General features: G+C 38.7%; 1 protein-coding gene across 2 annotated transcripts in view; it reads left to right on the top strand.

Annotated features, from left to right (window-relative positions):
- The window catches only part of LOC306872861 (PC4 and SFRS1-interacting protein-like), a 98,646-nt gene that overhangs the window by 69,989 nt on the left and 9,696 nt on the right, over window positions 1-18,961 (top strand). The window contains exons 10-13 of one of the 2 annotated variants that reach the window (XM_079421743.1): window positions 14,618-14,662; window positions 14,777-14,847; window positions 15,087-15,188; window positions 15,316-15,514. In XM_079421743.1, the coding sequence (XP_079277869.1) occupies window positions 14,618-14,662; window positions 14,777-14,847; window positions 15,087-15,188; window positions 15,316-15,514 (417 nt within the window). The remainder of the gene's footprint in view (window positions 1-14,617; window positions 14,663-14,776; window positions 14,848-15,086; window positions 15,189-15,315; window positions 15,515-18,961) is intronic. The other variant, XM_079421744.1, reaches the window with a different exon arrangement.

Raw genomic sequence — 18,961 nt, 5'->3', positions numbered from 1 at the left:
AAACTGGCCACTTCAAAGGGCCCTTCGGAATGAAGGATTTCGAAGTCAAGTCAAGCTGGGTGTCTTTATATCAGCTTTACAGTATTTAGATGGGGAAATAGTTTGTCGAAATAGTGTCATTCTCCTCTGGCCAGACAAAATCAGCAGTTTAAATCTAGGCTAAAGCAGAATCAGATTGTGCAAAGGACTCATCTGGTTCCTGTGATCTTGTCCCGATGGTCATCTTGGAGACAGGGTCTTCACTGGGGATCAGTCTCTGGGGCTCATCTAGGTGTCCTGGCTGTAGAGGTCATCTCTAGGTGCTGATCCACCATCTGATCTGGATACGAACTGGATCCGGATGGCTGCAGTGACCATCTGATCTGGATACAGTCTGGATCTGGGTGGATACGGTGACCTCAGAATAAGAAAGAAACAGACTAATATTAGCGTAGATGCCATTCTTCTAACGATGTAACAAGTACATCGGGTGTTTTGGGAAGTGTTCCTGGTTCCGGTTGATCTAATTAATGCAGCCTAAAAATCCTTTAACGGATTTGAATTATAGAAATGCGATAGTGTATTATGTGTAAACCAGGTTAAAGTCAAGTCTGCTTTATCAAGTCAAGTCTGCTTTATTGTCAATTCTTCCACATGTACGGCGCATACACACAGAGAATTGAAATTGCGTTACACTCAGACTCTTGGTGCATACAGTTAACATTAAACACGTTCAAATACAGATAATACAGTTTAAATACATACAACTATACAGCTATACAAATGAGGACATTGTAGAAAAATAAAGAAATAGATAAAGTGGCATAAGGCGCATGGCAGAATAGATAGAGTGCAAACCAGTTAAATAAAAACAAAACTGTGCAGATATATTTGTAGTGCAAAAAGAGCTTATCAATCTGAGGACATTGTAGAAAAAAAAAAAAAAGAGATAAAGTGACATAAGGCATATGGCAGAATAGATAGTGCAAACCAGTTAAATAAAACAAAACTGTGCAGATATATGTGTGGTGCAAGAAGAGCTTGTCAGTAGGGAGAACAGTCCTTATATCAGACTATCCGAAGAGGTAGTTTGCAGTCAATGCTGGATGAGGTAGTGATCAGTCCAATGTTGCACAAGTGACAGGTGCTGGTCCCAGTTTTTAAGTTGGTGAGGGGGGGGGGGGGGCTCATAGTGTCAGAGTTACATGGGGTAAAAGAGGGGGGGGGGGGGACAAGGACGGGAGGGAGTTCAGCTTCCTGACAGCCTGATGTATGAAGCTGTCCTTCAGTCTGCTGGTCCTCGCCTGGAGACTCCGCAGTCTCCTCCCTGATGGCATCAGACTGAAGAAGCTGTGTGTCGGTTGGGTGGGATCACCTGCAATGCGGAAGGCTTTGCGGGTGAGACGGGTGCTGTAAATGTCCTGGAGGGAGGGGAGAGAGACACCAACGATCTTCTCAGATCTTCTCAACGATCTTGCTCTCACTATGCGCTGAAGTGACTTGCGGCAGGATGCGTTGCAAGCGCCATACCACACAGTGATGCAGCTGGTTAGGATGCTCTCGATGGTGCCTCTGTAGAAGGTGCACATGATGGGGGCAGGGGCTCTGGCTCTTCTCAGTTTGCGGAGGAAGTAGAGACGCTGCTGTGCTTTCTTAAAGAGATGGGTCTCTAAATAAAAGTCACCTTTATTTATATAGCGCTTTTAACAATACAGATTGTGTCAAAGCACTTAACAGTATCAAATTGGAGGATAGAGTGTCAGTAATGTATAATAATAAGATTAAACACTCAATTTTCAGTTAAAGGCATTTCATTATTGAATTCAGTGGTGTCATTGTCTAGCTCAGTTTAGTTTAAATAGTATCTGTGAAATCAAATTGACGATAATCTGTGAAATCAAATTGACTCCCTCTGTGACAGAATGGAGAAAAAACCTTGGGAGAAACCAGGCTAAGTCGGGGGGGCAGTTCTCCTAGTTGTTAGGTATTTTATTATATTTTTAGTTATTTGTTTTAGTTTTATTGTATTTTTAGTCGAGGTCTTCACTGGGGATATGTCCCCGGGGCTAATCCAGGTGTCCGGCCTCCGCCGACGATCAAGACATCATCTCCCGACGCCGATCCACCATCTGATCCGGACATGGACTGAGAAACAGAATAAGAAATAAACAGACAAATATTAGCGTAGATACCATTCTTCTTACGATGTAACGAGTACATTGTGTGTTATGAGGAGTGTTCCCGGTTCCGGTTGATCTAATTAATGCAGGATTTGAATAATAGAAGTGTAGTAGTGTGTTATCTGTAAGCCAGGTTAAATAAATGTGTCTTAAATCTAGATTTAAACTGACAGAGTGTGTCTGCCTCCCGAACAGTGTTAGGTAGATTGTTCCAGAGTCTGGGTGCTAAATAGAAAAAGGATCTGCCATCTGCAGTCGATTTGATATTCTAGGTATTATTCACTAATGCCAACAAAGTGTTCTAGTCTATTTAAAAGAATGTTGTGGTCGATAGTGTCGAACGCAGAGCTAAGATCCAGTAGAACTAATAAAGAGATACAACCACGATCAGATGATAGAAGCAGGTCATTTGTAACTCTAATGAAAGCAGTCTCAGTACTATGATACGGTCTAAATCCTGACTGGAATTCCTCACAGATACCATTTTTCTCTAAGAAGGAATATAATTGTGAGGATACTACATTTTCTAGTATATTTGACAGAAAAGGGAGATATGAGATCGGTCTGTAATTAACTAGATCCTTGGGGTCAAGTTGTCGTTTTTTAATGAGATGCTTAATAACAGCCAATTTGGTTTTGGGGACATATCCTAATTACAATGATTAATTAATAATAGCCAAAAGAGGATCTATGACTTCTGGAAGTAGCTCTTTTAGTAGTTTAGATGGAATAGGGTCTAACATGCATGTTGTTGGTTTAGATGATTGAAAACTGAAAACAAGTTTATACAGTTCTTCCTCTCCTATAGCAGAGAATGAGTGGAATTGTTCCTCAGGGGATCTATAGTGCATCTAATGTGATACTGTAGCTGACGGCTGCATGGTTACAATTTTATCTCAGATAGTATGGATCTTGGAAGTAAAGTAGTTCATAAAATCATTACTGCTGTGCTCTTGGGAAATGCCAACACCTGTTGATGCTTAATTTTTTGTTAATTTAGTGACTGTATTGAATAAATACCGGGGATTATATTTGTTTTCTTCTAGAAGAGACGAAAAGTAATCAGGTCTAGCAGTTTTTAATGCTTTTCTGTAGGATAGGGTAATTTCCCGCCAAGCTATACGAAACACCTCTAGTTTTGTTTTCCTCCATCTGCACTCCATTTTCCGTGCTGCTCTCTTTAGGGTGCGAGTGTGCTCATTATACCACGGAGTCAGACTGTTTTCTTTGATCTTCCTTAAGCGTAAAGGAGCAACTGTATCTAAAGTGCAAGAAAAGAGAGAGTCCATAGTTTCTGTTACATCATCAAATTTTTATGTGTTGTTGGATATGCTGAGGAATTGAGATAAATCAGGAAAATTACTTACAAAGCAGTCTTTTGTGGTAGAAGTGATGGTTCTACCATACTTGTAACAAGGAGTAGAATTTACAGTTTTAGCTATATGGAGTTTACACAAGACTAGATAATGATCTGAGATATCATCGCTTTGCTGCAGAATTTCAACACCACTAGCATCAATTTCATATGACAGTATTAAATCTGGAGTATGATTTTGAAAATGAGTAGGTCCTGAAACGTTTTGTCTAACCCCAATAGAGTTGAGAATGTCTATGAATGCTGATCCTAATGCATCTTTTTCATTATCGACATGGATATTAAAATCGCCAACAATTAAGACTTTATCTGCAGCCTGTACTAACTCAGATAGAAAATCAGCAAATTCTTTAATAAAGTCTGTGTGGTGCCCTGGTGGCCTCTATACAGTAGCCAGTACAAACATCATAGGCTAATGAATGCTAACGTGCTGCACTCATGGTTTTAAAAGCGAACGATCAAATTAGTTAGATTAGTTTGATAGATAATACCAGAAATATGGTGGGAATTTAGTTATATATTATCACTTTAAACAACAGAAAGTGTAAGTAAGGTAAAGATTCAATAAAAAAGCAGAGCTACAATCGCAAACCTCTCAGAAGCACAACAGACAGGAACAGACTTTAATCTAGATTTAACTGACACAGTGTGTCTGCTTCCCGAACAGTGTTAGGTAGATTGTTCCAGAGTTTGGACGCTAAATAGGAAAACGATCTCCCGCCCGCAGTTGATATTCTAGGTATTATCAAATGGCCAGAGTTTTGAGATCGCAGCAGACGTGAAGGACTATAAAGGCTATCAAAACCGTTTCCAAACCATTCAGGGCCTTATAGGTAATTAGCAAGATCTTAAAATCTATACAATGTTTAATAGGGAGCCAGTGCAGTGTTGACAGAACCGAGCTAATGTGGTCATACTTCCTAGTTCTAGTAAGAACGCTAACTGCTGCATTTTGAACCAGCTGGAGTTTGTTTATTAAACATGCAGAGCAACCACCCAATAAAGCATTGCAATAATCTAGCATCGAGGTCATGAATGCATGAATTAATGTACAACTGATGGACACTTCGGGCCCACATTATCCTTTGCGCTTATTCTTTCCATGATGACGCTGCCTCCGTGCGGGCACGGGATGACGACGCAGAAGGGCACTTCAAGAAACAGTTGTTTCGTCCCCTACACCCTTCAACCCTTCAAAGCTCTCACTCCAGAGGGTAAACGCTTTGAAGGGATTAGGGCATAGGGATGAGCCCTTCTGAATGGAACGCAGCGTTGGTTGGCATTGCTGGGAACACTCTCAAAAACATCATATCCGTTTATGCCATGGGGGAAAACAAACCATTCGAATTAATGCGTGGAGACCTTGTCAGGCACTTGATCTTTACTTTTTGTTATGATTTCGATTGATTTTTGATTGGTGCAATGCCGAAAAATTACTATGATTTCAATTCTTTCAATTCTACTTCTAGCCTACCCTTCAATGACCTGTCATTAGTCCCGTCCTGCCTGCACCGCAACCTAGTTCTGATGAGGCTTACAGCAACACTCCTTCACATCAAATAACTGTCACTCCCTGATATTTTGTGATGTAAATGTCATAATCTATTAAAATATTTATTTCAGATTATTATACACAATCCCTTGCAAAAATTAACAATGGTATTACTATAGTAAAATTAGGCTATAGTAGTCTAACCGTAGTCTAATAGTAGTCTTTTTTTGGGCGTTTTTATTACCAGTTGTAGCCTATAACCACAGTTTTACTACAAATACCATGTTTAAACTATCTTAAACTCATTTATTTAATGGTTTTTTTTTACCATGGTTTACTTATAGTAACCATGTTTTTTGGTTGTAACCACGGTTCATTTTCATAAGGGATATTTTCATGTTATTTTATATCTTTTTATTTTACGGCGTGTATTTGTAAAAATTATTAGGCTATACGTTTAGCACACACCACATAATGCTGTGCATTTCAGTAGACCTTTAATGTTACCTATGTTTTGTCAATGTTTAATATATCAATAAAAAGTATGACAGGCTTTTACTCTAGTCTTTATCACTTTGTTAAAATTAAGCACAACAAAGCGACAAATGTTTATTTTCACAAGCCGTCACATATAGGCTTGTAGTAAGCTGTCTCTTGCCTGTACACTCAATCATGTAACAAAAACAACACCTCTGGCCATTCCGTTGAGTCGTTTGTCCAGTCACAGATACTGTACGGACAGTCCGACCCAATACGGCTCAGTTTTTTTGATGCATCTTGTTCTGTCGAGCAGCAAAAATTATTTTATGTAGACCATTGTGGGTCAACACTATGCTTTTCCAATGAGGGGGGAAAGGATCGTTTTTCCCCAAGCTGACTCCGCCCACACAGCTATGACGCGACACTGATCAAGTCTATACAGAAATCTGTATAAAATCACATCCCTGTTTTTTGTTTTTTAAAGTGAAAAAGTGAAGTGACGTGTGGCCAAGTATGGTGTTCCATACTCGGAATTTGTGCTCTGCATTTAACTCATCCAAGTGCACACACAGTAGTGAGAACACACCCGGAGCAGTGGGCAGCCAATGCTGGGGCGCCCAGGGAGCAGTTGCGGGTTCGGTGCTTTGCTCAAGGGTCTCACCTCAGTCATGGTATTGAAGGTAGAGAGAGCGCTGGTTATTACACCTACAATCCCTGATGTTGTTTTCTGTTTATATTTTTTAAATGTTTTTTCTTCTACATTTTTTATATGTGTGTGTGGGGAATGTGGCCGTATCTGCATGATTATCATATGTATGGACGAACATCAGTGTGTTTATTACCGACTCTATGATGGCTATCATTGTGATTCAATGATCAGCTATTATTGATTATATGACCCATCTGTTTGATTGTCATCTGTATGGAAGCACATCAGCGTGTGATTACTGACTGTATGACCATGTCTAGCAATATCACTTCATGTCTGGCAATCAGAATACTTCAGTATACATACTATATACAAAGCATTATTTTCTATTTTTTTTTCCTTTTTTATTACTCAAATAATTATTTTTGTAATTTTTTAGTGCTCAAATAAATCACTTATATGATGTCTAAAATTCTGTGTATTATTTTGTAATTGAAAAACTATGCAGGAATATGTATAATGACTAAAATAGTTTGTATAATTCTGCAATCCATTTGGTGGTTATTTTTCCTCAAACGGGGGTGGGAGGACTATAAATAGTTTCAGAAAAAATATTGCAGGAATCTCATTTTTCATGGTATCTTCTTCAAATTTGAAATATAAACTCATGAGACATGTGGCTTTCAATCCATTACTTTTCTGGATTGCTCCAGGACTTATTTCATGTATTTGTATATGAAATAAAAAAAAACATTCAGTGTGGAAAAATATTTTTCAAGGCACGTCAGTGTCTATAACTTTTTATTTTTTTGAGCATTATCAACTCTGGATGATGGATAGTAAAGCCTAGAGTGTCTTCTTTCCAAGGATACCTAATTTGTTTGTGTAGCACACTTTGTCAGGAACTGTTACCGTTTTAATTTAGGTAGGTTATTTTCACCTGTGAGGCCCAAAATGGGGGGCGAAGGTTAACAGGTTAACCCTCTGGGGTCTGAGGGTGTTTTGGGGGCCTGGAGAACTTTCAACATGCCCTGACATTTGTGCATTTGTCAGTTGCTTATAAAAATATAAATGGCTAAAGTCTAATAACACTGTAAACAGCACAAACTGGGCTACAATAATATGTTAGCAGCATTTATGTACATGATTGTGTTTTTGAGAAATCAACGTTTATGCGTGGTTAGTGAAAAACTAACATTTTTAAGTCACTGAAATAAGACCATAAAACACATACAGAACAATTGTTCACAAGACTTTTGAGAACTGGATCTTGTAGCCTAGAATTTTTGCTTCAAAATTATGTTAAAATCATCTTGTTTATTTGCTCACAGAAAACAATACATTTATTTAAATTTTTAAAGACATGTTTTGTGATTGAAAGCCAATATGCGAGGGAGTGGTAATGGCTTTGAATATTAAGTGATTCTCACCTGAGAGACAAAGGGCCCTCCCCTAAAGGCTGCTAATGGGCCATCATTATGACTGTGACTAGGCAGGTAAGAGAGAATGTGAGGAGATTGAAAAAATGGGTTTTTAAAATTATTTGTATTTTATTTACAACACAGTATAATCAAAACATACATAATCAAGGTCAAAGACACATTATTGTGCACACTGATCTAACCACAGAGATGTGAACAGACTTTGACTCATTCCTGCAATAGATTCTGTTCAACAAGTGAAACAAATAAATCATACCTGATATTTACGTGTTATTTAAGTGTTTCTGCTACTTTCCATGGATTCAAGAAGAAAAAAAACATAATCAGTAGTCAAGGATCTTGTTTTACCATAGAATATCAGTGTAGTTGAACATCTGATGTTGGTGTAGCGCTCTCAGAGGAAAACAGTTGGAAGAGACTGAAAGTCAGCAGGATTCATCATCTGTGGTGCAGGTATCTGATTCAATAAAATACAAACAACCAAAAAAAAAAAAAACTGAGCATGTTTATATCAGGAGCATCTGTATATATATATATATATATATATATATATATATATATATATATATATATATATATATATATATATATATATATATATATATATATATAGGTTTTGTAGCCATAGACTCATGCATGCTTTGTATTATCGTTGTCACGAATCCTGGCCATGAACCTCCATTTGTTCACCACCAGAGGTCACCCGCTCACCACATGGACTATCACACTACACAGCACATTGGACTCCATTTCCCATCATCCATTGCACTGACGACACACACACAGCTGATTACACTAATCACACTCATAGCTGAGAACTATCACTCAATCACACACGCTTTATAAGCCTTGGACTTCCTCTCTGTCAGGGCCGAGTATTGTTTAGCATTTATCACAGTCTCTGTCGATAGCTACTTTACCAAGCCATTCCTAGTCTTGCCTAGCCTGTTTTCCTGTGTTTGATTCCTGCCCACGTTTCCTGGATTTACCCCTTTGCCTTGCCGTTTGGACTCTGTTTGCCCCTCGTTTGGATCTTTGCTTGTGTACCTGGATTATCTCTCTGCCTTGCCCTATTGGATATTGTTCACCGATCGTCGACCCACGCTTGCCCTAGGATTACTCTGTGTCTTGCCCATGCCATACCTGTCTGCCGTCGTTTGACCCTGCCTGTGAATTGACTATGTTTATAAATAAATGTTTACATATGGATCCGCACGTCTCACGTCTTGTTCGACCTGTAACAATCGTAAAAAAAAAAAGACATTTTATTTTTGTGAAACTTAATTATTATTGTTTAGCACGCTATTAAAATGTATTTTTGAACAGAGTAGGCTATTAATCATAAACATGTTCTAAACATACTTAGACTCGTAGCATTCATCATGTTACAATGTACTCTCATATTACTTTTATTGTTTTATATGGAGCATGAAAACATACTCGCGCCGTAAGAAATTTAAATACAATAATTTGCCCATCATATTCAAAATGTTTTACTGGATTTCAAACATTTTAGTCAGGAATTATAGTTTGGGGAAAACCCAACTATGATTTTGTAGTCATATAGCCATCCTGAACATCATGTATGATTTTATATTATAGAAGATATGATTCTGCAGTCATAGACTCACGCATGATTTTTACTATAAAAGGATGAACTTTGCACTATAAAAATATATTTTATATCTGAGAACTAATTGTTATCATTTAGCACGCTATTAAAATATATTTGTGAACAGATTATTAATAATAAACATGGTCTAAACTTTCTTATATGCGTAGCATTCATCGTATTGTAGTTTGGGAACAACCCAACTAGTAATGTGTTCAAGTTTATGTCACAATAACACGTTAACTAATGCAAAAAAGAAGCATTACTTACTCATCAGATCGATCTTCTCTACTTGATGAACTCTTGCTCTTATTTTAAGGGAAATCCAGCCTTTACTCAGCGCGTCTTCTTCCAGAAACGAACAGTAGCAGCGATGTGTGATCTCTTCACTCTGTGTTTATGTTGGGCATCTCCAAGCGCGCGCGGATCACGTTGTTATTTACATGTGAAGGCGAGGGGGCAGGATCGCATTAAAAATAATGAGTTAGACGGGACAGACTGAACATCGTGTTGGTTTCTTACAGATTACTTCATCACAGAATATTTGTTTTTGATATGACTTACTTTATTTGAAAGAAGACACTTCACGCTTTCTATAGATATAACTCTCATGTCTGTGTGTTGAGTATTCGCTGAGTTACACTTCATTTTAGTGACGCGTTACTGAAAACAGTTTGCGGAGATGGAGAAGACAGAGAGCGCACCCTGTTTGTTTTCTTTATTCTTCAAAAGCACAAAGTTTAGTTGTTATTATGAGTGTATACAAATAAAAGTAGACCCCTTACAGATTCGAATTCTGTATTGCTCTTATCTGAACGATCAAAAATGGCAGAGTAATTCAAGCTCATTTCTGCCTTATCAGGAAAATCTTCCCCAAAAGGCGTATACGCGTTTGTCAACCGCAGAGGGTTAAAGATGAATGCAACCAGTTTCCAGCAGAATTATGAAGAATTATTTGATTACTTGCTCTGAGTTGTTTTGTTCCTTTCCTGGTTGAGGGAACCCCGGGTGCGGATTGGCTGCTGAAATCGCTGTTGCGTGATGTCACTGGGGATTCCCTCTTGCAATTGGTTGGTTTCTCTTTGACGTGATGATGCGCTTAGGAAGTCTGTTTAGAGTTCTTTCGGCTTCAGGTGTTAAAAGTTTCTTTGGTCAGAACTTTGAAGGCATGTGTGCATCCTTGCCAGATGGTATATAGCTGAGAGCGCTTAACAGCGTGATCAGATGAGGAGCCGAAGTTTCAAACAGCAAGCAACTAAGCAAAGCTGGGCGTCTGTCTTTAACTGTCTTTAATTTCAGTCCGCTCCTTTTGCTGTTTGATCCAATCACAAGCGTTTCTGTAGGGCGGAGCCCCGCCCCGCACGGCTTTGTTTTCCGTGCATAAATCCTTTGCGGAGTTATTTCATAAAATGTAGGACATATCCTAGCAGATTCTTATAAGTGTTTTAATCATACATTACGATGAGAAAAGTCAACTTTCATCCACACCAAATTATTGCTGACGCAACTAGCTTTCATTCAAAATCAAACAACAGGTATTTATTATACACAAAGTACATACCTTAATTTTATATACTACATGGGTTAATGCATCGATTAACATGCTACCTTCTAAATAATCACACCAAGCATATGAAAGACATAAAATAAACACACAACCTCAATATATATTGTTATATATATATATATGTTGCTTTCAGTAGCAGCAACAATTATTATGTCTTTCGGAACACCCATAAAGGTCCGATCTTCTTTGTTTTGCCAATAAGAAGAAAAGGTGCGTTTCTCTGCTGGGAAGAAACGGGAGGTCGTGGGAATGTCATTCTCGTGGAGATCTGGTGATTCTGGTGAATGTCATTCTCTGGAGATTTTCTTAGCTCGGACGTCAGTTGTAAAACTGTCTCTCCTGGTTGATACAATCATTGAATTACTTGTTAAGCAGTCAGGAGGTCGTGTCCAGATCCAGAGGTCTTTGTCCTATTTCTGGTTGAATTATGTTTAAGTGATAAGAAAGCCACAGTAAAGTCCTGTTCTGGAATACGTCCAGATGCTCCCTCAAATGTATCCTGGTTTTTAGAGGTCTCCTGAGATAAGGAGATTTAGGGCAGGAAATCGGCCAGCCAGTCAAATGCAGATGCTGGGAGTGGAAGTCTTAACTCCTGCTAAGGAATGTGCTGTCTTGAAATTATTTTGTGTGTGTGTCCTGGTCTACTAGGCACTACAACACTGAGAATATCACTATATAATGTTGTAACACTGCCGCCACGACCAGTCTGATGGGGCTCATGCTTTTTACAGTAGCTTGGTGGAGTAGACTCATTTAGACCAATATAATAATTTGGTTTAAGCCAGGTTTCAGCCAAACAGAGTACATCAAAATTCTGTTCATTTATTTACCATTTGTCTGGTTTAATCACGATCAGATTTTTCTAGATCCTGCATAAAATTTATATTTTGACCTCACTATTCGGGGAACAGACAGTCTTTATAGATTGGACAACGCAAGTACTTCTATCATTTAAGTGGGTGAAAAAAAGTCAACAGTTATTTGAGAATTTGCTTACTAGTCATATGGAGCGTAGCGTCCTTTAGATGTTGTCCGACAGGAGATCCGCTCTGACTCTGCAGGGGTGCAAGCCATCATGTTACACCATGACAATAACCATTCGATTAAAGCAAAAAGTCTACTGAGCCTTTCCTGTCCTCATCGGTACATGGGAAGCGGTCCTGACACGATGATTGTCGTCGCAGGCAATGTGCTGCGTACCGTCTCGATCAGGCTCCTGAAGTCCCTTTTCAGTGTCTCCGTCTGCCACAGCTTCGTGTCGTTAACCCCCGCGTGAATCACAACAGCTGCTACACTCTTGTCGCCGTTCAGGATCGCGGGTATCTGCGCAGAAACATAGAGAACACAAGCACCAGGGAAACAGTGAGTGTGCACTTTACTTTCAACTAACGTAGCACGGACGTGCCGGACGATGGAGTCGCGTTCCGTCTCGCTGAGGGGAGCAAAGCGGTTCCGGGTGGAGAGGTTGTCGCCAGGGGCCTGGCTTGCGGCTTCCGCTGCCGGTGCACCCAGGGTCTGTTGTGTCCTGGCAATGAATGCAGCTCGAATGCGTCCACACCTGCACTCAAAGGTAGACACAAATCTGCCATTAAAGCAAGTAACAGTGAAAGAATGTAATGTGTGTGAATAGAGTATTAGCAATGTAAGCGAGATTAGCGGCAGCCACGCTGTCAATGCTAACAGGCTCTAAGCTAATAGCGGACTCGGGAAATCAAAATAAAACTAGTGATAACAATGCTCTCTGATTGTTTTTGTTGTAGAATGATATGATTGATTGATAGAATGATTATATCCCCATATAGGGGATATAATCACATGTTATAGAAACAAAAATTATGGTGTATAAAATTTCTTTAAAGATAGAAAATAGACAATAAAAATTTACTTGACGGAGCTCAAACTGAAAACACGCGGCAGCAACAAACAGGACGTCATATTAGTGTAGATGCCACTTTTCTTATGATGTAACAAGTACATTGGGTGTTATGGGAAGTCTTCCCGGTTCCGGTTGACCTAATTAATGCAGCCTAACAATCATTTAACGGATTTGAATAATAGAAATGTGTAAGTGTGTTATGTGGTTAAAGAGATGGGTCTTTAATGTAGATTTAAACTGACAGAGTGTGTCTGCCTCTCGAACAATGTTAGGTAGATTGTTCCAGAGCTAAATAGGAAGAGGATCTGCCACCCGTAGTTGATTTTGATATTCTAGGTATTATCAAATGGCCAAAGTTTTGAGATTGCAGCGGATGTGAAGGACTATAATGAGATATGAGCTCGCTCAAGTATTGAGGAGATAAACCATTCAGGGCTTTATAAGTAATTAGTAAGATTTTGAAATGTGTACAAGGGAGCCAATGCAGTGTTGACAGAAACGGGCTAATATTGTCATACTTCCTGGTAATAGTAAGAACTCTAGCTGCTGCATTTTGGAGTTTGTTTATTAAGCGCGCAGAGCAACCACCCAATAAAGCATTACAATAATCTCCTTTAGGTCATGAATGCATGAATTAACGTTTCTGCATTTGACATTGTAAGTATGGGTCGATTTAGATATATTTTTGAAATGGAAAAAAAATTGGTTTTACAAATTCTAGAAACGTGGCTTTCAAAGGAAAGATTGCTATCAAATAGCACACATAATTACTCACTGCTGTGTGTGCACTTGAATGGGATAAATGCAGAGCACAAATTCCAAGCATATTCGATATAAATTCCACCATACTTGGCCACGTGTCACATCACTAATTTTTATTTTTTTAATACAGAGACTGTAAGTCCGGGAGATACCATACGTGGTGCGATGATCAGAAATCCCACCCGCTGCTCAGGCACACAGACATACACCTGGAGGTCACTAGCTGGCATTGGAATTAGGGCTAGAAACAAAGTTATTTTTTCACCTCTAAAACATTAACGCGTGACCTATAAAATATATAATCTACAAAATGATATAGATTATATATAATAATACATAATCTTTCCTGTAGCTCAAATAGTAGAGCATGGCGCTAGCAACGCCAAGGTCATGGGTTCGATACCCATGGAAAGCAAGAGCTGATAAAATGTAAAACCTGTAACTTGAATGGAATGTAAGTCGCTTTGGATAAAAGCATCTGCTAAATGCATAAATGTAAATGTAAAATATAAATATTCTTTCTATGTGCCTAATGAAAATGAGTGTCCAATTTAGAATTTTCCAAAAATTTAACTTTTTCAAACTCCTCCTAGGCTGTTCAGCTTGCATGAATTTTCACCTACGAGTCCTCCCCAGACACGCATGACAAAGAGTTATCAAAATAATTGTGATTCATGAAAGCATTGCAAAGATATTAGTTAATTAGTTGGTCAGGCAATGCCTATTTGTACAAATTGACCTATAACTGCTGAACACAATATTCAAGCTTAACAAAATTTGACACACATGGACAATAGGGCATTCTGAGGATACACACCAAGTTTCATAGAATTCCAGCAAAGGGGGGTGCTACAGCAAAAAAAAAACTAATTCCACAACTGTATAATCCATTAAGGTTAAAAATTGCTATGCATCTTCTTTGGTTGACATCCTAACATATCCTGTAATATGACTCGGCTACGAAAAGCAGCCAAATTTCAAAGGTTAACAGTTACAGATCTATCTATCAAAATAGAATTTAGGAAACTAGATAAGCTTCAGATAAGCGTAAATATTTTTTCAGTAGGTTTTGTAAGTTTTGTTACAAGTTTTTTTTTTTTGTTAAAAAGCAATTAATACATGAAAATTATTACATATAGTCCCTTTAGATAGCAAAGTAAAAAATTATTCTTTTTTTTTTTTTTTTTTTTTTTTGCAGGTTAGGAAAAGATGGAAAGAGAGATGACAGAAAAGGAGACAAGAGAAAGGGTAAGGCAATAAGTAGTGAAGTGCTATGCAGTCCCTAGATAGTCACCTAATTACCTATTTATTATGAAACTTGTTGAAACATTGTTTTTTACTTTTTAAATTCTTCAAATAAAGATGTTTCTGCAGAGTCCAGACTGCAGAAGTTGCACGGGGATATTAAAACATCTTTGAAGATTGATCACCTTGTAAGTCCAGGCTCCAGTTCTTTGTTTGTTTTTTTTTGTTGTTTTTTTTTCATTCTTGTAAAACTTAAAAACTCTTTTAAACTTAATTTCTGTAATGTTGTCAGCTGACACCTACATCGACTGATATTGACATTGTGTGTATAACAATTTGCTCATGCTCACTTTGAAATTAATGTATTAACCTTCTTGTTTATGTAATTATGGTTGTGTAAGTGAATCTTCACTGTCTCCATTTTTAGGATGTGAGGAAATGTTTAGTTGCATTGGATGAGTTGAGTTCATTGCATGTTACTACTCAACATCTTCAGAAACACTGTGAACTAATAGCTACTCTTAAAAAGGTATGATTTAAACATTTCTGGCCAACATTGGACAAAAGTCATGTTTATAAATTAAATAAATTATAATTGTAAAAAAAAAAAAAAGTTAACTGAAAATTATTCATAGTTTTATACTGTGCCTTTACAGATCCGCAGGTTTAAAGCCAGCCAGGATGTGATGGACAAAGCCACAATGCTTTATAATAAGTTTAAAAGCATGTTTTTAATGGGAGAAGGAGAGTCAGTGCTCAGTCAAGTGCTCAATAAAAGTTTGACTGAACAGAGACAGTTTGAAGAGGCCAAGAGGGGAGTGCTAAAAAACACAGAACAGACCAAAGAGCAGAAAGGTAAAGAACTGACTGCCACATGCTTGTTTTATAGCTTACATTTTCGCATTGCATACATATGAAGGTTGGTGTAATGATATATTGTGCCACACATACACATATATATATATATATATATATATATATATAAAATATTAATATGTAATTAATAAATATTATATTATTAATTATAATTTAATAATTAAAATTATTAAATAAATAATAAATCAAAACATAGGCTAAGTTTAAGCTTAAGGGTGTATTCACACCTGTCTTGTTTGGTTCGATTAAAACAAACTCTGGTTCGTTTCCCCCTTTGGTGCGGATCTTTTGGGCAGGTGTGAATACAGTAATCGCACTCTGGTGCGCACCAACCGAGACCCAGCTGAAGAGGTGGTCTCGGTTCGGTTCCAAACGAACCAAATATGGTGAAAAAGCACTGTGTGCCTAAGCAGAGTGCAACATGATTTTTACTATGTAATTAGGGGTGATGAAATGCCAACACATATTAGTATGCAATAATAATAGCAGTGATTGTAATTGTATGAACAATTTAAATTTCTAGGGGCCACAAATCACGTTGAGCAGGGGGTGGTGTTTTCGGGCGATCGTGCAGTTAGCTTACACGTGCGAAAGCCTGCAATCGCTCTCCTATGCACGTTTTTTTTTTAGGTTTCACTTTCGCTTTCTTTATACCTGATCCGTGTTCTGCGCAGTGCTACTGTCAATATGCCATGGTAGGCGCACATAAAAGCAAGCTCTCTCCGTCGGAACCGTCTTGCAGCACTTCTTCGTCTTCGCAAAATCCTTGTTACAACATGGTATAGATGACATTGTCTCATCTGATGTTCATAGGTGTCTGCATATTGCGTTTGTAGCTGATAAAAGAAAATCAGTAAAATAATAACAATTGCACTATGAAAAATCTCCATGATTAGCCTGTTTTCGAACTTCCTGCTTTTCCCTGCTTGAGAATTTCTGTGCAATGAATTGATGACCTTGGTACACGTGTGGTTTTGTTTACAATTACTGGTTCACTTGAAAAAAGGGCAGTGTGAAAGCGAACCGCACCAAACAAAAACAAAAAAACATTCTATTTGGTCCGGACCAAAGCAAGTGAACTAACGGACTCCTGGTGTGAATACACCCTAAGTTAAGACACAATATTGTCAATATTAACTGTTTTTGCTCCGAAATTGTTCTAAACAGAGTCACAGCAGAACGATTGTTCCTCTGAATAACACAGCAGTGTTTTGTTCTTAAATATTTGTTTTTTTATCCAAAAGCCAGCAGCCATATCACCCTGTAGCCCAAGACTCGTTTCCCACTGAAGCTAAGCAGGGTTGAGCCTGGTCAGTACCTGGATGGGAGATCTGAGAAAACTAGGTTGCTGCTGGAAGAGGTGTTAGTGAGACCAGCAGGGGGTGCTCACCCTGTGGTCGGTGTGGGTCCTAATGCCCCAGTATCGTGACGGGGACACTATACTGTAAAAAGCACCGTCCTTCGGATGAGACGTTAAACCGAGGTCCTGACTCTCTGTGGTCATTAAAAATCCCAGGATATTCTTTGAAAAAGAGTAGGGGTGTAACCCCGGCATCCTGGACAAATTTGCCCATTGGCCTCTGACCATCATGGCCTCCTAATCATCCCCGTACACTGATTGGTTTAGTCACTCTGTCTCCTCTCCACCAATAAGCTAGTGTGTGGTGGGCGTTCTGGTGCAATATGGCATCATCCAGGTGGATGCTGCACACTGGTGGTGGTTGAGGATATTCCTCCTTCCCATGTAAAAGTGCTTTCAGTACCCAGAAAAGCACTATATAAATGTAACAAATTATTAATTATTACTATAAATCACTAGAGACAATGATTCAATTGATAAAGATATAGTGGGTGCTTCTGAAACAAAAGGACATATCCTAGTGAGGATGCATCTTCCCAAACCAGTCCTTCTCAGCATTAAACGCTAGAATGAGATAGTCTAGTAAGTGTGCATGTCTGCATCACAAAACCCCCTGCGGCCATGGCACGAAAATACCAATGAAAGTATAATTTTGAAAAATACTTAATATTATTTTTTGACTTTCAATTAATGCAGTACTGGTAATAACAACTGTCTGTGGTCTCCCAGTGTTTACATTATGCACAGTTTAGCATTGTGATTTAGATATTTGATTAGTTTATAACAAAACAAATCATAATGCCTTAGCTCAAAAATATATTTTTTTGCCTTGCATAATGAAATTGAACATGCTCAGTGTGAAATCATTTTCAGCTAATTCATTTTTCATAAATTGGAATCTTTGTTTGTTAATGCATTAATGCAAAGGATACACCCGATGCATCCTTCAAAATAGGCTAAATTAAGGACACAAAACAAAGACGGAGCTTTATGATGTGGCAGCCTAGATATACTATGGGGTGTGAGATCTTTCAGCACTTTCTAAGCAGCCAATCATGTGTAATCCAATTGGAATTATCCAACCCCCTCTCAATAACAAAACTAAGTGTCAAATTGTCTGTGATAGGGATGTGCATCTTCATAACTGAGGCTGATGCGATGTGCATCTCGATGCATAGCCAACGATACGATACATTAAAGTAGGGCTGTCAACGTTAACGCATGTGATTAATCTAAAAATTTTAACGCGTTAATATTTTTTTTACGCAAATTAATCGTTTGATAAGGTTTGACCCCAACTTTTTGCCGTCATCACAGTGCAGAAGGAAATCATTGCCTGCGTCCCAATGTGCACACTATCCATGATAAATTCTATGTGATATTAGTAATTTTCAATACTATTTAGGGCAGATAGGGTGGATAGTATGCACATTGGGACACAGGGATTGTGTGATTATAAGTCAAAAGTGAAGCGAAATAGAGAGAGAGAGAGCGAGTATCTGAGAGAGAGAGAGCGAGAGAGAGAGCAACAGTGCGCGAGAGATATGTATACTCATATTTGATGAGGGTACAGCGAACCAGCGTTGCCAAGGTTGCGGTTTCCCCGCACAATTGGGCTATTTTGAAAATACAGTCGCGTGAAAAATTACAGAGCCGTGGGTTGCGGTTTTTTGGGCTACTTTTATAATGTACCGCGGCCGGCCAAAGTGTAGCCTATATATTCACATGTGATCGCAAAAGGAAGTTATTACAAACACTCGATGGTGGTTTAAAGTGAGTTCTGAGTAAAAGTGATCTCTCTGCACAATGCTGCAGGCGGGGTAAAGGGATTAAGCGCTCAGCGGCGAGCGAGCTCATGCCGGCTCAGACCCAGCATGCCTCGCCCCCGCTATGCAGAGAGGATTCTCCCGTCCTCTTCGAGCACACGCGGATCAACGTCCTTCGGTTGGTGCGAGTGACGTGATCTCGTTCGGCGCTATTGAGGACGAGCTATTAGATGACAGCATGTCTCTAATAGCGTCAGACGCGGAGGAGATGTCGGGCTCTACTATCGACCCCGCCCCTTC

This window comes from Barbus barbus, assembly GCF_936440315.1.
Source record: "Barbus barbus genome assembly, chromosome: 7".
Lineage (NCBI taxonomy): Eukaryota > Metazoa > Chordata > Actinopteri > Cypriniformes > Cyprinidae > Barbus > Barbus barbus.
The sequence above is the reverse complement of the archived record's forward strand: the minus strand, read 5'-3'. Positions and strand labels throughout refer to the sequence as shown.